The sequence below is a fragment of the Papaver somniferum genome, chromosome 2, assembly GCF_003573695.1.
Source record: "Papaver somniferum cultivar HN1 chromosome 2, ASM357369v1, whole genome shotgun sequence".
Classification (NCBI taxonomy): Eukaryota; Viridiplantae; Streptophyta; class Magnoliopsida; order Ranunculales; family Papaveraceae; genus Papaver; species Papaver somniferum.
In genome coordinates, this window is record NC_039359.1 from 166,887,950 (window position 1) to 166,910,449 (window position 22,500).

Sequence of the window (22,500 nt, forward strand, 5' to 3'; positions counted from 1 at the left end):
AAATTTCATGCGCTCTAGGAGGTCCCAAGTTCGAGTCCCCAATAACGTAATATTGCAGGAATTAACATGGAAGGTAGAGTTAGCTTGCCCTCCTTCTGAAAATGAAGAACAGTTCGGCTATTTCGCAAAAAAAAATCCTAGCCGAATATTTAGATAAAAGCTCGGTTACGTAGCAATTTTTTTCCTCCTAGCCGAACTTTTCTCTGAAATCCTTTATATTGAGTTCGGTTACGTCGCAATTTTTTTTCTCCTAACCGAATTTTTCTTTGAAAACCTATATATTGAGTTTGGTTATGTTGCAATTTTTTTCTCCTAACCGAACTTTTCTCTGAAAGCAAAAAATCCATTAAAACTAAGTTCGGCTACCTGTTCTTCAGATCTTGTAGCCGAACGAGTTTGACTTAGCTCAAATCAAGCTATAAAATTTCTCATTTTCAGAAAATATTGGCTAAATTCAAGCAACAGAAAACTAAATTTGAAGTATGCCGAATTGATGAAGACACTATTTCTTTCCTAAAGCGTTTGAGAAACTGCCTTGGTAGATATGATGTTAATCATAAAATTGGTAGTTCTCTTTTCCATATATTATGTATTATTATTCAAAAAGGTGTTGGAGCGCATATTGTCGCCCGACTTCCAACCATTGATGTGTAATTTTTCTTGTTTGTTTGTTTGTTTTTTGTTTTTTTTTTTTAAATTTTATGCCTCTGGTGGTGTCTTTTTTAAATACTTAATGTCAAAATGTTTGATATAAAATTGTTGATATCAATATGGTTATTAATTGGCTAACAAGCACCTAGCTCAGCTGGTCATCCCCGTTTTCCAAAGTTTCATGCGTTCTAGGAGGTCCCAAGTTCGAGCCCCCAATGGCGTAATATTGCAGAAATTAACATGGAAGGTAGAGTTAGATTTCCCCCCTTGTGATCCCCCCCCCCCCCCCCCCCCCCGCTTTGGCTCCCTTGTCTAGGTTACGTATAAGGCTCGCTAGTAGGCTAGCACGACAACCTGTTCAATTAATGTAGTAGTACGTTGTTGGAGTTTAGCTTGTTAGGCTTCCAACTAGTTAATGTAACACCCTTTATCTAATAATAAAAATGTTGAAGTATGAAAAATAAAAATAATAGTAATAAATTTTGCTAGAAAGGAAGTCTCTCTGGGATTCTTCGACGGTGGTAGGGGCCTAAAACCTGCGATCTTCTTGTATATAATTGGGAAAATGGTCAAGATACTTGCTTTGATGTCACCGGGGTCTCACATTTTGCTGGCGATGGATTCCATAGCTTTACTATGGGACGTGCTATTTCTGTCGCCATTAATCACAAACGTGCTAAATATTTGAATCAATGCACATCTCATAGTCATGGATTTAGTGTCTTGGCTTTCTCAACATTAGGAGAATTAGGAGATGATTTTATTGTGTTTCTAAATAAATTGAGGAATTGCTTAGTTAATTACGATGCTAATTACAAGATAGGTGGTTATCTTTTTCATAGGATATGGATCGCTATCCAAAAAGGTGTTGGGGTGCAATTTGTTGCTACTCCCAACCCTATCATACAACTCTGTATATTATTTTTTTATATAATATTGATAATAATATAATAATAATAATATTACAGGAATTAACATGGAAGGTAGAGTTATCTTGCCCCTCTTGTGACATAATCTCCCCCCCCCCCCACCCACCCATCCGCTTCGGTTCCGTTGGTTAGGTTACCCATGAGGCTCGCTGGTAGGCTGGCACGACAACCTGTTCAATTAATGTAGTAGTACGTTGTTGGAGCTTAGCTTGTTAGGCTTCCAACTAGTTAATGTAATACTCTTTATCTAATAATAAAAATAAAGGTGTTGGTGCGCAACTTGTTGCTTGCCTGCAACCCTTCACACCGACCCTGTGTAAGACATTATTTGTTTGTTTAATAAAAGCCCTTGTGGCCATCTTTTATAAAAAATAAAAAAATAATGAAAATAATAATAATAAAGAGTTTAGTAAAGAGTTTTTCATAATAAATAATAATAATAATAATATAAAAAGCTGGGAGTGGCTCTGGCGAAAATTCTGGCGATTGAAAGCCGAGAATTATCTTTTCTCCCTCCTACAATCTAGCAGCCTAAAATCTTCTCAATCTGTATATCATTCAATCCCCCACTTTTCCCCTACAGTTTGATATCGCTTGTGTGCAGGTTTACGGATTTTCCAGAAGGTCATCGAGCGGTTATTGCAGTTACTAAGGTTTCTGCAATGCCAAGAAAAAGGAGACTATCATATTCTGAAGATCAATCCCTCTCAGACACTGATGAAACTGTCGAACCTTACACGGATTCACCAGATGGCGTTTTGGTACATTGTCCTTTCAAACACTTTGACGATTGCTTGGATGGGTATAACAATAGAGGTTATGTTAAAACCTCTATCATCCGTCATATTCGTGATCAACATTGGCCATCTAAAACGCGATTAACTGTGTGCAAAGAAAGGATTCATACTAATGCCAATATTTACAATGCCTGGGAAAGATTACTCCTACAATTACAGATGTGGTTATGTGGTGATTGTATGAAAGTGCAGTCCTGGAAGCGTGCTTGTCGTCCACATAATGGCAATATCCTAACAGGACCCTTCAATGGCAGACATGCGGAGTTTTTAATACATGGAATAGATACCCCTTCTGAAGATACCCCTTCCCCTATGGTGGATGTCTCAGCAGTGCAGGATGAATCACCATGTTTGTCCCTTGAACTGCTAGACCTGGTGTATCAGAAACGATTCACCACGACTGCCAATATTCCACCACCTTGTAGATTGAACTTCTCAAAGGCATTGAAAACATCTCTTGACAAAGTGCTTGCTAAACCTGAGGACCTTACTCTGTGGTTACAGTTACTGTTACTACCCATTTGCACACTTAATCTATATGTGCCCAACAATGCCAGTGAAGAGAGATCACTTACACGGAAGAAACTGCAAATTACAGCAATTAATCAAGGCCTACTTAAATGGAGTGAGTCGAATGGATGTGTCAGTATTGTCCATAAATTACTTGAGAAGGCTACACAAGATGAATCCATACAGCAGCAACGTAAACAACCCTCGCGGAAGAAACCCAAGACCAATATTGAGGCCTGTCAAAAGAAGCTTCATTTTGGTCATTATACCGCTGCTATACGTATTCTTTTATCCAATGGAGTAGCCCCAACAAACCCTGAAACACTCCATTAGAACAAAAACACCCTCAAGTACGGCCACCTACTATACCTCATGAGGATCCCAACTCTGCTGCAATATCTGTAGATGTCCAGGCTGTGCTGAAAGCCTTGAGGAGCTTCCCGAAGGGAACATCGTGCGGCCGTGACGGTCTTCGTGCTCAACATCTGTTAGACGCAACCAGTGGAGCAGCAGCAGCAGTCTCAGATGAACTTCTTGTTTCCATAACAGGTGTTGTTAACCCGTGGCTTGCTGGTAAATGCCCATCATCCCTTGGTCAATATATTGCGAGTGCACCGTTAACCCCATTGCTCAATCCTGGTGGAGGCCTTCGTCCGATTGCGGTGGGAACAATCTGGCGGAGATTATGTTCCAAATTAGCTGCTGCAGCGGTGCTTCAAGACATGACGGAATACCTTGGTAAACATCAATTCGGAGTGGGCATTCCGTGTGGAGGTGAAGGTATACTGCACTCCGCAAATCGACTACTGGAATTGAAAGGTACCCATGACAACTTGACTATGCTATTAGTCGATTTTTCCAATGCCTTTAATGTGGTTAATAGAACTGTCATAATCAATGAGGTTCGTGCGAAATGCCCCAGTATTTCGAAGTGGATAGAATTTTGCTATGCAAAACCGGCCAAATTATATTACAATGAGTTCACCTTGTCTTCTGCGCAAGGAGTTCAACAAGGAGACCCTCTTGGTCCCCTACTCTTCTCTTTGGCATTACATCCTCTTGTTTGTAAAATAGCATCGCAGTGTTTTTTGGACCTTCATGCGTGGTATTTAGATGACGGCACATTAATTTGGGATACTTTGGAAGTTGCTAAAGCACTACAGATCCTACAAGCTGATGGACCTGCAAGAGGTTTGGATTTAAACATTCGAAAAACTGAAGTTTTTTGGCCTAACCCAGACCCCAAAGTAGATTGGCTTAGCTGGAGTTACAGCGAGGAAAGAAGTCTCACTTGGCCTCACAACAGACATGAGCACTCCTCTCAAACCAGCAGATATCATGGTCTATAATTGGGAAAATGGACGCGACATATGCTTCGACGTCACGGGCGTCTCCCCATTTTCTAAAGGCGGTAACCGAAGTTTCACCCCTGGATATGCTATTTCAGCTGCTATTACCCGCAAGCGTAACAAGTATGCTGATATATGTTCCGCTCATGGGTACAGTTTCGGTGTCTTGGCATTTTCAACCTTAGGGGAACTAGGAGATGACGTCATTGATTTCGTGAAGAGATTGAAGAACTGTATGGCAGATCACGATGTGAATAATCATCTAGGCAGTATTCTATTTCATAGGCTAGGAATTATTATTCAGAAAGGTGTTGGGGCGCAAATTGTTGCGCGACTCCCAGCCAAGTCGTTGTAATTTCTCTTTTGGTTTGCTTAATAAATGCCTCAGCGGCTCCCTTTCATAATAATAATAATAATAATAATAATAAATTTTGATAAAAAAGACGGGTACCTAGCTCAGCTGGTCATCCCCGTTCCCCAAAATTTCATGCATTCCAGGAGGTCCCAGGTTCGAGCCCCCAATGACGTAATATTGCAGAAATTAACATGGAAGGTAGAGTTAGTTTACCCCCGTTGTGACACAATCTCAGCCCCCCACCCGCTTCGGCTCCCTTGGCTAGATTACCCATGAGACTCGCTGGTATGCTAGCACAACAACCTGTTCAATTAATATAGTAGTATGTTGTTGGAGCTTAGCTTGTTAGGCTTCCAACTAGTTAATGTAATACTCTTTATCCAATAATAATTTATTTTTTTGATAATAATAATAATAATAATAATAATCGTGTCCGTGTCAGTACTACACAATTGACATCATGTTTATTTTCTTTTTTCCTGGATCCGTGTCGTCTGGATTTAAATGAAATCGCCTAATTTATCTGGATCTGACACAATATGTTTGTTTTCTGAATCAGATGTGACTTAGCTGATTTAAAAATATGTGATTCAGTGGTTTATTCCTGTTAATCAGGAGTATCTTGTTACCTGACTCAAACGGATCTGAATCAGAAATTCGGTCCATAATAGATAACGAATCAAATTTGACTCAACTCAGAAAACAAACAATCTAATGTCCATTCCCGTGTGAATCAGGAGTTGATTATGTCTAAATGACGAGTTAGATGCAAACAAACAGGATGTGAACTAGGAGTTATCACCGATCTAGAGGGCGAGTTAGATGCAAACAAACACGGTGTAAGAGGCATTGTTGGTGCTCGCAAGAATATAAGGCCACCGCCGAGTTCACAAGACCGAGAGGAAAATAGCCACCGCCAGCGCCAGGCTGTCCGGATAAAAATAAAGAGTGTCAGTGCATTTTATTTTTTCCTCTTCCCTCCGAAGCGTGGTGTTGGCAGCGATCTGGATTCTGGAAACAGTGTTCTCTCTTTCACTCACTCTCCCTTTTCTAGACAAGCAAGCTCACATTCTCACTTCAAAAAAAATTCCTCCAGTATCTGAAGACTGAACCCCAATTGAAATAACCCCAATTGAAATAATTATGACAGGAAAATCAAATCCTTTCTCTTCTTTGATTACTTCACCACCATGTAATCTACAGAGATCTCTTTTAACTATCTCAGCTCTAACCCTAATCACTTTCACTTACCTCTCTCTTAAATCTCTCCATTTCCCACTTCAATACTCTTCTCCAGATATTTCTGTGACTCGTCAGGTAATTTTCAATTCATCCCTCCTCCTCTATTTTCTTTTGAAGTTTTTTTGTCGGATTTCTTAGTAATTTTACACAGGTTTTGATTCATAAAGGTTGAAACATCGGAAGAATTTACAGATATATATCACTCACCTGAAGTTTTCCGATTGAATTATGAAGAAATGGAGAAGAATTTCAAGGTTTTTATATATCCAGATGGAGATCCAAATACTTTTTATCAAACTCCTAGGAAATTGACTGGAAAGTATGCTAGTGAGGGTTTTTTCTTTCAGAATATTCGAGAAAGTCACTTTCGTACTGATAATCCAGATGAAGCCCATCTCTTCTTCATCCCTATTTCTTGTCATAAGATGAGAGGAAAGGTAATTTCTATTGCTTGGAACTCTGAATGAATTAATGTAGTATCATTTGTTCTGAAATCCATTATTACTGCCATATTTTTACAATTAGCTGCCATAGGAATCACAATTTGATTTTGGGCCCTCAATTTGACAAACCCAAGGAGAGCTTAATTTTTAGGCTTAAATTTTGGTTTGTGACTTAACTTGTAAGGTAATTGTTGTAAATGTTTGTTTCTGCACAGGGGACATCGTATGAGAACATGACGGTTATTGTAGATAATTATGTGCAAAGCTTAATTATGAAGTACCCTTATTGGAATAGAACCTTGGGTGCAGATCATTTTTTTGTTACTTGTCATGATGTTGGTGTAAGAGCAACTGAAGGTGTTCCATTTCTTGTTAAGAATTCAATAAGAGTTGTTTGTTCACCAAGTTATGATGTTGGATTTATTCCTCACAAGGATGTTGCTCTCCCACAAGTACTGCAGCCATTCGCTCTACCAGCTGGGGGAAACGACATAGAAAATAGGTAGGAAACATGTTCTTTTTGCCTTTTTTTTACAAGATATTTGTGCGAGTCTTGAGCATAAATTAATTTTAGGAGGTGAATGATGGTATTTGATTGGGTCTATTTGCTTCAGATATGTCTTTGTGTATAGATAGCCATGCTTAGCGAAAGTTCAGTAAGTTGTGCAGTTAATGAACTTCCTGTTCTCGTTACTTTGTTAGTAATATATCGGTATACAAAATAACACTTTGAGCAATGAGAATAGCTTATTTGTTCAATATCGACTTCCTCGATCTGCCTTCCTAATAATTTTGTAATGTGAGAGATTATGGCTTCCTCGCATTGTCTGCTGCTAGTATGTTTTGTTGTTGTTCGGCTGTTGGCTTTATGGTTTCTTCTGTCGTTGTGGTATGTGGATTATTATCCTCCATAGAATTTACTAAAATCAGGCCTAATGTGATTGATTTGTTTCTTTTAGAAAGTTCCAGTAATGTATTTAATATTTCTTGTAGCGATATGACATAAGTTTTTAAACTATTCGTACATATCATATTACACAACCACTTTATCTTTTAGTTTTTACATAGAAATGGTGGCCATTTTTTCAGGACCACTCTTGGGTTTTGGGCAGGTCATCGCAATTCTAAGATAAGGGTTATACTGGCACGTGTGTGGGAGAACGACACAGAACTTGACATCTCGAACAACCGAATAAATAGGGCAACTGGACCTCTAGTTTATCAGAAGAGATTTTATAGGACGAAATTCTGCATATGCCCTGGTGGCTCTCAGGTTAACAGCGCGCGGATCACAGACTCAATTCACTATGGATGCATTCCTGGTGAACTTTTAACTTCTTTGCCATCCTACATATTTACAATTGGTGTAACGTTTTATCTTTCTTCCCCCAAGCACCTACAGTTGAATTTTTTAACTAACCGTGTTGTCTCTCTCTGCAGTTATTTTGTCGAATTATTATGATTTGCCATTCAATGATATCCTTAATTGGGAAAGATTTGCTGTCATACTAAAGGAGAGTGATGTGTACAGACTTAAGTATACTCTCAAAGAAATTCCTGATGAGGAATTCGTTCTGTTGCATAACAACTTAGTGAAGGTACGATATTCGAGTTTTTCTGTTCGCATACTTCTTGTTCGATAGATCTCTCTTGAAGTTCTATTGTAATGTAGTCAAACTGCTGTTTATTGTCATGAATTGTTTCATATTTGATTCATTACCAATTGAAATTGCAGATGTAATTATGATTTGTCTTTTTGCCCTTTGATAATATCAGGTCCAGAAGCACTTCCAATGGAATACACCACCACTCAGATATGATGCGTTCCACATGGTTATGTACGATCTATGGCTGCGTCATCATGTCATCAAGTACTAAAAACACCGTTACTTAAGCCAGGTTTTCTTTTTTGTACATTGGGTGCCCTGGAGTTAGTCTGGAGATATTGAAAGTTCCTGACTGATTTATTGAGTCTGTTCTCCAACAAGTCAAGGGGCTTGTACATGTACAACTGTATGCCTCGTTTTGATACTCGATTCATTGTTAAAAAATTCGGTGCGGAATGGAATTGACATGTTATGAGTGCGCCTTTGCAGTCCAATAGGCCCAGCCCCTTTGATGGCAATGTTTTGCCTCCATGCTGACTCCTTATTTCCCCAAGTCCCATGTCTTGGTTCGAAAATGCACTTGTGACTGGCTCTTCAGATGTTAAATATCGGATCTGTGGCTTATTTATCATGTCATTGTGAACTATAAGGATGGAAGGTTAACATAGCATATCCTTGAAATAGAGTGTGCAATCCAATTTTAGCTGTTTCGATTATTTGGTACCCCTGCACTGTTAAATTGAACCACCGTACTCCAAACCAGATTAAGCAGGGGAAATCAAAATAGAATGCAGCTAAATCTTTCATTTGCCATCTCTAAATAAATTATTACTTGCTGAAACAAAATTCTCCAAATTCAGAAAGAAAAAGCCTCTTATCTAGTAGAAAGAAAAGCCCCTTGCTGTGCCAAATATTAGAAGCCAAAATTGAGGCACTGTTGTTCTCAAGATTTATTTGGGGTTGCTTTCTGCACTGGTAAATGGTACACTTGCTTCAGTTAATCTTACATCAATGCTTTCTCTGCAAGTGTGAGAAGCACTGTCAGAGAGGTGGATATATTTATATATATATTTATAGAGAGAGAGAAAGGGAGAGAGAATATATACCTTGCGCTTAAACTGTTTTTTCCCTCCCCTATTCGAATTACTGAAGCTTGAAGGACCTTCTTCGCCATCCCCATTCAAAGGTAAACTTCTAACATCGTAGAAATCTTCCGACAGGCCAACCAATCTGGTATTGTCACGCAAAGTAGGGGATTTATCATAGATACATAATTTAACATCAAGATGAATAACAGGTACTATCTAATGATTTATGAATACAATATCTATCACTCGTACCCGTTTCTTGACTTCTTCAAATGCTTCCCTTGCTTTTTCTCCGCCTTCGTAAGTGGTACACGGGTGAAAATTTCCTCTTCTTGTCTTGCGCGTTTGTTCATCTTCTCCCTATACTGATTAGCTTCTCGACTTTCGGCTCCAACAACTTCCCGTATCTGTATTTGAACATAGCAAATTAGAGATGAACAGAAGATTGAATGCAAACCCTCTCAGAAAGAGAACTAATCTATTAATTAACTTGGTTGAGTGACATTAATACAAACTGACCTCTTCAGGTTTCCCTTCAGCAGCATTCAGCATCTCTCTCACGTAGGGACTTTGTTTAGCCTGCCGTAAAATTTGCCTGTCCCTTCTCTGGGCCAGTTTTTCACTCTTAGATATATTTGCTTCCTCCATAGCTGTGGGAACAAACTTGGGTGGCCGGTATACAACATCATCACCCTACATTTCTCAGGGAAAAATGATTCAGACAATTTAAATCAGCAGAACTATCTGACAGAAACTTTTGTGTTTGTCTAGTTGTACAAACCTCGGAATTGGGCAACTTGGACTTAAACATGTCAGGATTTGGCCGATATCTCAGCAAGTCCTCTGATTTGTTTGAAGTATTTGCTTGCTCTTTATTGGCATCTTCTTTCTCTTCAGTATTTGCGGTGCCTCTAATGTACTTTTTAATTAGGTACTCTTGTTTTTTATCGATTGTACGAATCTGCAATATTAGCGAGAAGAGGTATAAAGGGAAAAGAACTTAATAAGTGTCAAGTAAACATCGTGATGCAAACAAAATTTAGCATACTCAGGAAGTATACCACGCCTACTGGCTCTTTTTTTATAAGAGAAAATACCATGCCTATTAGATCCTGAGTTCTAACTCCAGGAAATAAGATAAGAAAAAGGTAAGCCTGTACAGATTGCCACCTGCGGTAAATACTAAATAACAATGGACTTTGTAGCATTATACTACAAAGATAAATCTAGAAGATGAAATAGAGGTTTCACAAGTGCAAAATCTTTGTTAACCAATTTTACTCAGATTGATACAACATAATAGGCTTACTCAAACAACAAACGGCATGAAAGAGTACTTGGGCGAAAAGGTTGAAGACCCATGATGAAAACAAAAGATCCTAATGTCAGATAACTTACAAGTTGATATGTACATTAGACAGCTGATATTTTCATGCTTGACCTGGTACTCAGTATTAGGTGATAATACCTTTATATGATGACAAGAAGGCTTGATATGATGACAAGAGTAGATATATGCACAAACCTTCTCTAAGAATAATCTTATCTCTACAAGGCTCCGGACAACTGGGTGTTCCTCGAGAAAGCCCTTTTGCCTTACGAAGTAAATAGTAAACACACTGGCAATAGCTCATAAGAAGGAAACTATTGGCATCAAGATAGCTCAACCCATGTGTGGTCGGAAATTGATTTTCATTCACCTGAACAGATTTTCACCCACCATTAAACAATAATACTATACTATCCACCAATGAGAAATAGAGTTAACATCGTCTAATGAACGATTTCTTACTTTCAATGTTAAAGCTTGCACTTTGCTCCTCACTAAATCCAATCCTTCTTTCATTTCTTTTAACAATGCACATAACCGAGGAGCTTCTCTGAAATGGAAACAAGCTGTACAGTAATTTGAACAAGCCTTTAAGGTGTACATCAAAATTTTAAAGAACTGAGGTGAAATGCAGAAAGAACCGCTATTTTGTTTATTTATTCTCAATTGAACTTACTTGCTCGTTCTTTCGTTCTGATCTGAAGAGCTAATCGTATCTACCATGATTCTGAATTTTGTCGGCTACACCTTTACGTATCAAACAAAAAATCAATTACCTATCGACATATATAAAATTCAAGTATCAATATAATTTGTCCAATAATCTCAGCAAACTAAAAACTCATGAATAACTGAGATACATAATCACTAAACCTAGGGCTTCTAGGTTACCCTACGAATTACGAGTTCCAAACCCTACAGCTAAGATTGTGATAGAATTAGACCTGTTAGCAATTCTTTTCTTCTTTTCCCTTTTCTTATTTTGGTGGCAAAATTTTAGTTTCTTCAGTCGGCGCTCGGGTTATAACCCCAAAGGTTATAATCCATCCACAAAAAAAACCCGTCCAAACAAAAATGACACAAATATTATAAACTGTCTAAACTACCCTCCCATAATTCAACCCAAAAGAACCGACAAAACCACCTCCTTGATTTATTGCTTTATAACGTTTCGTAACGGACAAAAAACATAAAAACCTCCACTCTCTTCCGTATCTCCTTCAAAACCAACCCAGAAAATTCTCAGATATGCTATAACTCCTTCATCCTGTAGCGAAAATCAAAACTGATTCTCGATTTCAACTTCTTATCTTCTTCGATGGTTACGTATTTCAACCATTGACGCAAAATCTGACCTACATTAATTCATTTTTCTGACCTAAATTGTCTAAAAACAATAAAAATGGCGAAGAAAAAAAAATCAACAAGAGAAAAAGAAAGATGACAAGCTTAGGAAAACTGCGAAACCAGCTACAAAAGGTAAGAAATCTTATCATTATTCTTCAATGGTTTCTGTTTCACTTTTTTGATGTAACCAGATTTTTTGGGTTTAGGTTTCATTTGTTTTTTTGGGTTTTCAGTTTGATTTTAGGTTTCATCATTTTTTGGGTTTTCAGTTTGATTTTAGGTTTCATCTGTTAGTTTTAGATTTCATTTGTTAGGTTTAGGGTTCAATTGAAAACTAATTTCAATTTTGGGTGTGTTTATTTCTTGTGTATTCTGTTGGCCTTGTGTATTCTGATGAAACCAAATTCGAGTTACATCATCTTCGGTTAATGGTGAAAAACAGTTTTTTATTGTTGTTGGAGTAAACAGATTTTTGATGAAACTACATTTCATTTTCTGTTTCTTGATGAAACCAAAATTGGTTTCATCATTCTTTAGTTATTGGTTTACTTCTAGAGTTATTGTTTGTGGACCTAATTATGCTTATTGTTTCATCACCTATAGTTGATTATGGTTTCATCATTTTTCAAGTGTATATCTTATGGTTTCATCACTTTCGAATTATGCACAGTTTCATCACTTTGTTCGTGCTTATGGTTTCATCATTACAAGTGTATATCTTATGCCAAACATTTTGCTGTGACTTTTGGTCTACAAATGGTGAATTATGTAGAAGCAGATGACATTGATGAAGAGCTGCTCAAAAAGGTTAACGTCTTCGTGCCTAAGTATTTTCGTGGAAATAAAAAGACGAGAAAAAACGATATTGAAAAATGTATGCTGGAAGCCGCAAAGGATGAAACCAGAGCGGATGACTTTGTCAAGTTTTTCGTAATGTTTCTTTTTCGTAAGTTTTTCGTAATGTCCCTAAAAAATATGGGCAAACTCTGGCAGCAAAGTACTTGTACATGTGCTGGCCGGAAGTCTTCCATGACTATCTACTTGATTCGATAATGACAAACATAAAATACGTAGAAAAAGTAGTTGGTTGCGCCATATACCCTCTGGTAAGTTAAGATTTGTTCTTTTTGTTTCATAAGTTGAGTATTTTTTTCAGTATTGGTTGTAGATTAATAAGCGACTTGTTTTTGATGATTAGTTTGAATATTGGTTGTTGTTTTTTTTCCAGTATTGGTTGGCAAAGATGACAAAGATCGCACAAAGAAAGGATGGGCTAGACAAGTATCTGAGGTTTGCTAGATGAAATCTTAGCAACATCTGCCAACAAGTATTTTCTAACTTCGAGAAGCTTGTCGAAAAAACAGAACATTGATCTGAGGTAAATATTTACTTGGAAGATTTACTTTTCTGATAAAACCAATTTTGGCTTCATCAAAAATTCTAGCTGAATATTTGTTTCTTAGATAACTTAGAGGGTCTTATATGATATTGTTTGTTAGACAATATTCGAAATATTCTATGTTTTAGATATCGTCCATGTCTCAATTTTATATCATGCCATGTTCCACCAATAAATCTTCACACCACAAGTGTAGCAACTCCTCATCTTGTACTGTCTATGCACTGATTAATTTTGTTAGTATAGTTTACGATGTTTGAAATGTAGGGCAACATATATTATGACTCAGCCAATCATCCACCACTCAACCTACAAAATTTCCACTGATTGATATATAGATAGATGGGATATTGTGTTTTTCCAAACCATTATTGGGGTGTCCCAAGTATGTCGGAATTAGATTTGTTTTTCTTTTGGCATGTTATGAATTATTGCTATGAGTTCTTGCCATTACTTGTTACCATTAAAATGTTATGCTTGGTATGTCGTCTGTTTTATTTTAAACCAATTTTGTGTAAATATTTACTTCGATTCATCAAATTTTTTAGCTGAAACCAATTTTTCTTGTGTACTGCAAGAGAATATTGGTCACCTAAAGGGATCATTCTTGCTTCAGTATGACGAAACAGAAATGCGCTTGGCTGAGCCCGTAGATGAAGTGGAAATTGTTGTTGAAGATAATGTTGAAGTGGAAATTGTTGGTGACAATGAAAATGAAGTGCCGGTTGAAGTGCCGGTTGAAGAAAATGTTGGTGCTAGCAGTGAAGCTAACTTCTACAAAGCCAAATACCAATTTGCGCGAGCATTGATTGAAAATCTTAGGACCAATGCTACAAGTGTTATTTCTGAAGAAGAAGAATCACTGCTGGCAAAATATGATGCCGAGGACAGGGAACAACAACCGGTACAAAGCACTTACTTGAGACGTAAAAGAAAACAAGCGGATATTCCAATAGTACCTGAAGCGGTTTCGAACCGTGAAGAAGATGTTGAGGTAATATGTTAGATCTAGTTTTATTAGGTTGCTTTGTCCGTTATTTGCTATGAAAATTCTTTTTCGGTGGAACCAGAGAGGGTTTCATTGCCTATGAATAACATTGTTGACCCTTAAATTTAAGAAACTTGTATGAGTTAAATTGAGTAGAAAGTTTAAATTTCTAACTTCTTTCATAAATTTCAGATTATTGGTAGTCTTTCATAAACTTGTGTGGTATTATGTACCATTTCTGCCAGATTTGGTTTGTTGTCGCCAGATTTGGTTTCATCAGTTCAAGTTAATGTTTGTTTCATCATTTTTTTGATGAAACCAGATTTGGTTTCATCATTCTTTTGATGGAACCAGATTTGGTTCTACCATTTCAAGTTAATGTTTGTTTGATGAATTGGCCAGTTCTTTCTTTTCTTTCAGAAGTTTTAGATTTTTACAACATTAGGTTTTGAAACACAGGAAGATGAAAAATAAAATGACTTAGATATCTTAATATTGCATGTGATAACAAGGGATGTTAACATGATAGATGCAGCGACAGTGGATCGCGTGATAGAACAAGAAACAATTTCGCTGTCTGGAGAAAGGATACTACATGATGACAATGCTGTGATGGACAAGGTGAGGTTTTTCTGCCTGGAGAAAAGGTTTCAAGTTTTGAAACACGTGAATATGCTGCTCAAACTCTTGAAGATTTTCTGATGGAACCAGAAAAGGATTCAACCCATGGAGAAACACAACAAGATGCGGAACATCAACACGAATCTGCAAAAGGTGAAGATCCCAGTACTCTAGATAGTGTCTTTTCAGATGTTGACCTTACAAATTTGTTAATAGAAGGGGTAGCAAAAGAGCAGGTCATATCTTCTTCGTCAAAGCCAGTCAACGATGATGAACAAGAAAGAGAGGGTACTGAGTTGACTCCAAATACCGTTGAGGATATCAAGGTAGCTGAACAGGTGAAATATGAAATGAGCAAAGCTTCTTCGTCGAAGCCAGTCACCAATGATGAACAAGAAGGAGAGGGTGCTGAGTTGACTCCAAATACCATTGAGGATATCAAGGTGGCTGAACAGGTGGAATCTGAAATGAAGAAAGCTTCTTCGTCGAAGCCAGTCACCAATGATGAACATGAAGGAGAGGGTACTGAGTTAACTCCAAATACCATTGAGGATATCAAGTTGGCAGAGTGGGTGGAATCTGAAATGAAGAAAGCTTCTTCGTCGAAGCAAATTATTGAACAAGAAGAAAACGAAACTCAGTTTGTGATTGACGAAGATGTTATTAGGAAAATGGAATCCGAATACAATAAGAAAGGTTGTTCGTCGTCAAAGCCAAATGTTGGAAGTGTATACTACTAATCAGCCGTAAAAATGGCGAAGGATTTAATTGAATTAGAAAATGAACAACCTGGATTCGATTTAGGACTGTCGCAGTGTGACAGTCAAGAGCAAGGACAGGGAGAAGTCAGTGTTGAACAAAGGATGAGTAACATGATTACAAGAATGAAGGAAGACAAAAGGAATTTGGACCACCTATCAGAATGCAGGATTACAACCTTACAAAAAAAAGAAAGGTTACAGCTCGTAAGAGCAAGAAGAACAAGGAGGTGCAGGAAGACCAGGGGGTTAAGTTGAAACCAGTTGATAACTTGAAGATCTTGAAGGTACTCAACAGAAATGAGAAACCCCCTGTGACCAATTTTTTCAGAAAGAACAATGAAAGGTAAGTGAGAAATAACTGATGAAACCAAGACTGGTTTCATCAAAATTTTGTTCCAAGTTATGCATTGTGTTAGAGCATTGCTCGGTCGAACTCGCATGCGTTCCTATCTCAAGCACGTTCGTCAATTTTAGTGATCAAAACTACAAGTCTTGATTTCTAGTCTATTATAGCTAAGTCTCGGACTAGGATAGAAAGTGTAGTTGAGCTCAAGGACTTCATGGCGATTCATCATACAAGTAAAATAACTACTCAAGGAACTGGTGGACCTTCTCGACAAAAAGGTATGTGAAGACTTGAACTTATCTGTCACTCAAAAGTTTGTCTACTCTACCTCCTACTCTTTGAGACAAGAAGTCGTATGCTATATAGATTTGGATTATACACATTTGGTATTTCGAGCCGAGTATACCTCACCTATCTATATCTCAAAATATGTGTTGGTAAGCTTTTCACTTCGATCAAGTTTATCTTTACCATGTGACGAAAGTCATGATATGTTTCAATCATCTTGAAAATTGCTTTGACGAGAAATGGTGTAACAACTATATAACGTCCTCTAAGAATGTTTCAATGATTGAAATGAGAGTTTAGATTACATAACCAATGGTGGACATAAGCATTGTTGTGGAAACACATTTATGTATAAGTCTTATTCCTTGAACCAAAGTTTGCGAACTTTGTTGATCAAGAGAACCAGAAGAATGGCATGAGCCAAGTCCGCGAACTGCCGAAGTTCCCAAACCCGAGAATTTCTGCTGGAGTTGAAAAACTATTTGCGTGAAGCTAAGTCCGCGAACCGGCGAAGTTCTCATTCCCGAGAATTTCTGCGAACTTGGGAAGGTTATATATCTGAAGATGATTTCTGAACTTAAACTTAAAAAGACTAAGGAATGCAGTTTGCAAACCGTGGCTATAAAAGTTCATGAATCGATTCAAGTGAATCAAATCATCTTTGCTTCAATTGTGTCTTGTGTATTACATAAGATTTCATTGCAATTGAACAACTCTCTAACTATTTCATCTTGAAGTCATTTGAACTAGTTACGGTGAAGAAGAACATGGTTGATATGAAATGCTCATGTGGCTAACCTTTTGGTTAACTATTGTTGAACCAACAAGTGCATACGTTTGGGTACGGTTAACAAACCTAGAAGCGTGCATTGTCAAGTGTGTATAACAAGCTAAGTTTTCGATCTAACGATTGAGAAATATTAGCTTGAATTTAAATCAGGTTTATATCTAACGATGAATATTGAATGCTTTGTTACTAAGCTAACGTTGATCGCAAACCCTGATTTGAAATACTATATAAAGGAGACATCTAGTATTGTGCAAAACTGATCCCCACACCTCACATGTGATACTAGTTTGCATACTAGAGTCGATTCTCCTTTAACCTTTGGTTTTCTTCTTCTAAAACCAGGTTAACGACTTAAAGACTTCATTGGGATTGTGAAGCCAGATCGATACTACTTTTATCGTAGTTGTGTGATCTGATCTAGCATCTTCTATCGTACGAGTACAATCAGATTGATTGGCTTGAGATTGATATCTCCGATAGGAAAGATATAAAAAGTAATCACAAACATCTTCGTCTCATTGTTTGAGATTCCGGAACATCTTGTTTCGCTAACATAGGATTAAGATTGTTGTGAGGTGATTGATAACTCTCCATTGATGAACGGGATTACCCTTCAAATGTGAGCCTCTCCATTGATGAACGGGATTCAACTGAAGAAAGTGAGTTGATTTTGAATCTTGTTAGAATCCAAGATGATAGATTCAATCGGTTGAAGCACCATGTCAATGTTCTACTTGGAGTAACAAGAGATTGCAAACCCAAATGAAATTCTGAAGTTCATTCTTCGCGTACGTCTCTTGAAGCTAGCCTTAGAAGAGATGCCTTGGAAATTGACCATCGCTTGAGTAAGCTCTCTATTCAAGGATGCTCAAAGCAATCTAATATGCCAAGTACTTATGACACAATTAAATATGGTTCATGCTCAGAAGTAAAAACAGAAGCCCCTTCTAGTAAAATGGATGTGCCTGAAGTAACCAACACTCAAGGATGGTGCACATCAAATGAAGGGAAGAAATCTTCTAACGATGATATTAAGACTGTACTATCTAATCATTCTGATGATCAGAAAGTATGTCTTGTTTGTGAGACAAAGAGTTCTGTTAAACGGAAGGGAACCTCTAGGTTGAAGAAAAACTCCTTGGTTCAACTTCAACACACCTTAGATTTAATTCTTAAAGGTGTAACCGACATTCATATGACTAAACCAATTGGTTTTTGTACCTACCCTGTGTATATTACCAGGAAAGTCAGTTCAATGAGTTCCTCGAACACTCAAGAACAAAATAGACGTCTTAATAAACATCGTCTAAAGGAAGATCGTGTCGTGGTCTAAGGAAATAACGCTGCTCCTGTTGAGAAAGGAAGTTCAGAAGAAATAAGAAAAATTAATGAAATGAGAGATAATCTAAAAAAGATAATTGAAGGTTATAAAGAATTCGTCAACAGGTTGTCCTCCTCCTCAAACCAAAATTCTTCTGGTAAGAACTCAAACTATGTCTCGTATTTTGATGATAGTAAGTTTTATGATAATTTCTCACATAAAAAAGAGTCCCTCTCTAGATTCAGGAGGAGCCTTGAACATAAACACAAATCTCTTGATGAGCTTGTGGCTCATACTTGTGCTAATTAATCACAAGGGTTAAAGAGCTTACTCATAAAAATCCTGTTGAGTAAGATGTGTTAATTTTCAGGTATACTTTTGGAATTTGCGTCTGTTAGGTTGAGCTATCTTCTTATCATCCATAGCTAAGCCTTTTGATTATAGACGCATTGTGCTTAAAGTATTATCTGTGTCTAAAGTGTCATTTTATTTAGGAAGTCTTCTTCTGAATCTTGCTACAACTACGCTCAAAAATTTTCTTCCTGTATTATGGAATTTTTGTTTAGTCTTTTGTTGCAAAAGTTCCTTTTGGGTTTTATTTTTTTTGGGGGTCATGTTGTACTCGAACGGATATCCGTGTTCTGGGACAAGTCAACTGTTTAATAATACCCTAGAATCCCTTCCCTAAGAGACCCTTAAATATCAATTTGTTGATTGCGAACGCGTGCTCTAGGTTGACTTCTGGGTTGTCAAGAATGTCTTCTTCTTCATCTTGCTATGGTGATTTTGCAAGAGGATTCCTTGACAAAGGTGTTGTTGAGTCCAAAAAGAAAAGAACCCTTGTAGATGAAGATCATCCTAATGCTTCATGTTATTTTGCCTATATTCATGAGGATGCTGAAAAGGATGATATGATTTCTGCTGAAGTTGTTCATGACTTTCTTAAGTACTTTGGGGAAGCAAAACAAGAGCTCATTGCTACTCTGAAAAGTGTTGATGCGCTGAAAACTGAGTTGGAAAAGGTTACTGATGACCTTGGTCTCATAAAGTCGTACATCAATGATCTTCGCAAAGAGAATCACCTATCTGATGCTCCAATAAATGTTGTTGATCACAAGCTAAAAGACCCTTTGTCTCGTGAGGATTCTGAACCGTCCATATGATCTTAGTTCGTGTTCGGGATAACACTGGAGTCTATTTTTAGTTTGCTTTATTGTTGCCTAGTATGTCTTCTTTTTGGTTTAGTTGGAAGAATAACTAGTGCTTTGAATAACAATGATTGTGACTACACATAGCTATTATTTTTCATCTTCTTGTTTTTTTATAGGTTTATTCGTTTAAATTCTAAAAATATTTGGAGGATGATGTTCTTGCAGTATTAATCTTTATAATTTTATATATTGAAATCTGTTATGGCATTGGAGTTTACGTCCGTGAACTATATTTGTCCCATACTTTGTCAAAAGTAAAGTCGTTCGTGTTCGGTATTCACGTACGGGTAAAAGAATGAATGGACTTTTGACAAATACAAAAGTTAAGCTTATAGTGTCAAATATTTTATGGAAGATAGGTTAAAATATTTTGTTTTCAAGGATTATGTTTATTATTGTCGTTATGCAAATAGTTATTGAAGATAAAATGAATCCTTGTGTATTCCGCAGTATTGATCATCCCTGATCCACATTTTATGTATTACTGTGAGGCTCCGTAATGTATCTTATGTTGAGCATTATACAACCAAGTTGATTTTCTTAGCTTAGTTGTTGTTTCGTGAGATATGTTATGTCGAGCATATTGAACTAAATTAATCATCTTGTTTGGTTATTTAGTTATTGCTCCGTAAGTATTCTTATGTCGAGCAAAAAAAAATGACAATTAAATTGAGTACTTTTGTAATTAGTTTGGTTGTGTATTCCAATTAGATTAATTATGGGTTCTCTTGTAATTATTCTAGTTGAGTATTTTTGTGTCTCCATAAGTTCTCTTATGTTGAGCACAATCAACTGAATTGATCACTTTTTGTGTTTAATTTGGTTGTGTATTCCGATTAAATTAATCATGGGTTTACTTGTGATTTATTTGATTGGGTTTTTGGATATAGAAAATCATTTTCATGGTTTTTGGTGTCCAATAAAATCCTTCTTTTCTTTTGAAATTAAGGTCGCTCTTGTTGTTCTTTCGGGAATGACATCAAATGGGGGAGAGTTTTTTTGAACTTGTGCTTAATGGTCATATCTTGAGGGAGTGTGCGGCTGTGGTATTTTAGAGGGGTTATCTTGTATATTTAAACTCCTTGATGAATGCATTTAGCTTCGGCATTATGAGTGCATCTAAATTAGTTGGTATGTATTTTTTTTCTTTTAGTCATGAAATGTCTCTTTCGAAAATTTCATTATGATCTCGTTCTTCTACCTTTGCCAATTTTATTGACTAAAAGGGGGAGAATTAATATGTAGTTCACACTACAGATATATATGGTTTTCGGATCTTTGTGTAAGGGGGAGTGGTTTCCATGTGAGATGGAGTATTGACTAAGGGGGAGTGATACATATCACCATAGTATTATTGTTGAAGTTGTGATATAATTGAACTTTGACACTGTGTAGTAATACTATGACACTGTATAAAAATGATCAAGACCGATGCTTTCTCATTGTTATAGCTACGGATCTTCAACAGCGGTGATGCTAAACTTACAACCTTTGGGATCATTGGAGTACTTGGAAGTGACGAAGATTTTGAGGAATGTTGAAGATTATACACGTGGAATAGGAGCTACTAAAGTTTCTCTATCTTTTTTATATGTCATATGTATTGATAGTTTTGTCACTAAAAATGACAAAGGGGGAGATTGTTAGAGCATTGCTCGGTCGAACTCGCATGCGTTGCTATCTCAAGCATGTTTGTCAATGTTAGTGATCAAAACTATAAGTCTTGATTTCTAGTCTATTGTAGCTAAGTCTCGGACTAGGATAAAAAGTGTAGTTGAGCTCAAGGACTTCATGGAGATTCATCATACAAGTAGAAGAACTACTCAAGGAACCGGTGGAACTTCTCAACAAAAAGGTATGTGAAGACTTGAACTTATCTGTCACTCAAAAGTCTATCTACTCTATCTCCTACTCTTTGAGACAAGAAGTCCTATGCTATATATAAGACTTGGATTATACACATTTGGTATTTCGAGCCGAGTATACCTCGCCTATCTATATCTCGAAATATGTGTTGGTAAGCTTTTCGCTTCGATCAAGTTTATCTTTACCATGTGACGAAAGCCATGATATGTTTCAATCATCTTGAAAATTGCTTTGACGAGAAATGCTGTAACAACTATATAACATCCTCTAAGAATGTTTCAATGATTGAAATGAGATTTTAGATTATTTAACCAATGGTGGACATAAGCATTGTTGTGGAAACACATTTATGTATAAGTCCTATTCCTTTAACCAAAGTTTGCGAACTTTGTTGATCAAGAGAACCGGAAGAATGGCGTGAGCCAAGTTCGGAAGATTTCTGCTGGAGTTGACAAACTATTTGCGTGAAGCTAAGTCCGCGAACCGACGAATTTCTCATTCCCGAGAATTTCTACTGGAGTTTGTAAAATCTGCCGGGTAACTTAAGTCCGTGAACCTAGTCTGCGAACTTGAGAAGGTTATATATATGAAGATGATTTCTGAACTTAAACTTAAAAAGACTAAGGAATGCAGTTTGCAAACCGTGGCTATAAAAGTTCATGAACCGATTCAAGTGAATCAAATCATCTTTGCTTCAATTGTGTCTTGTGTAGTACATAAGATTTCCTTGCAATTGAACAACTCTCTAACTAGTTTATCTTGAAGTCATTTGAACTAGTTATGGTGAAGAAGAACATGGTTGATATGAAATGCTTATATGGCTAACCTTTTGGTTAACTATTGTTGAACCAACAAGCACATACGTTTGGGTACGGTTAACAAACCTAGAAGCTTGCATTGTTAAGTGTGTATAACAAGCTAAGTTTTCGAACTAACGGTTGAGAAATATTAGCTTGAATTTAAATCAGGTTTTCATCTAACGGTGAATGTTGAATGCTTTGTTACTAAGCTAATGTTGATCGCAAACCCTGATTTGAAAGACTATATAAAGGAGACATCTAGTATTTTGCAAAAAACTGATCCCAACACCTCACTTGTGATACTAGTTTGCATACTAGAGTCGATTCTCCTTTAACCTTTGGTTTTCTTCTTCTAAAACCAGGTTAACGACTTAAAGACTTCATTGGGATTGTGAAGCCAGACCGATACTACTTTTATCGTAGTTGTGTGATCTGATCTTGCATCTTATATCGTACGAGTA

The 22,500-nt window shown here is 37.0% G+C and overlaps 1 protein-coding gene and 1 pseudogene across 2 annotated transcripts; one reads left to right on the forward strand and one right to left on the reverse strand.

The window, feature by feature from the left end:
• Positions 1-5,548: 5,548 nt before the first annotated feature.
• Positions 5,549-8,377, forward strand: LOC113349695 (probable glycosyltransferase At5g03795). 2 transcript variants are annotated; one of them, XM_026593718.1, is made up of 6 exons: positions 5,549-5,908; positions 6,001-6,270; positions 6,492-6,778; positions 7,366-7,598; positions 7,717-7,874; positions 8,053-8,377. In XM_026593718.1, exons 1-6 carry the CDS (start codon positions 5,735-5,737, stop codon positions 8,152-8,154), a joined length of 1,224 nt encoding a protein of 407 aa, XP_026449503.1. In that variant the 5' UTR covers positions 5,549-5,734; the 3' UTR covers positions 8,155-8,377. The 2 variants fall into 2 exon arrangements, with proteins under 2 accessions (XP_026449503.1, XP_026449504.1); XM_026593719.1 differs by having other exon boundaries at positions 5,774-5,908; positions 5,985-6,270.
• LOC113349696 lies at positions 8,262-11,290 on the reverse strand (annotated as a pseudogene).
• Between the last annotated feature and the right edge of the window lie 11,210 nt (positions 11,291-22,500).

Coding starts and splice junctions, on each gene's coding strand:
- LOC113349695 (XM_026593718.1), top strand. CDS start 5,735: ATGACAGGAAAATCAAATCCTTTCTCTTCTTTGATTACTTCACCACCA. Junction 5,909..6,000: donor ATATTTCTGTGACTCGTCAG/GTAATTTTCAAT, acceptor TGATTCATAAAG/GTTGAAACATCGGAAGAATT. Junction 7,875..8,052: donor TGCATAACAACTTAGTGAAG/GTACGATATTCG, acceptor TGATAATATCAG/GTCCAGAAGCACTTCCAATG.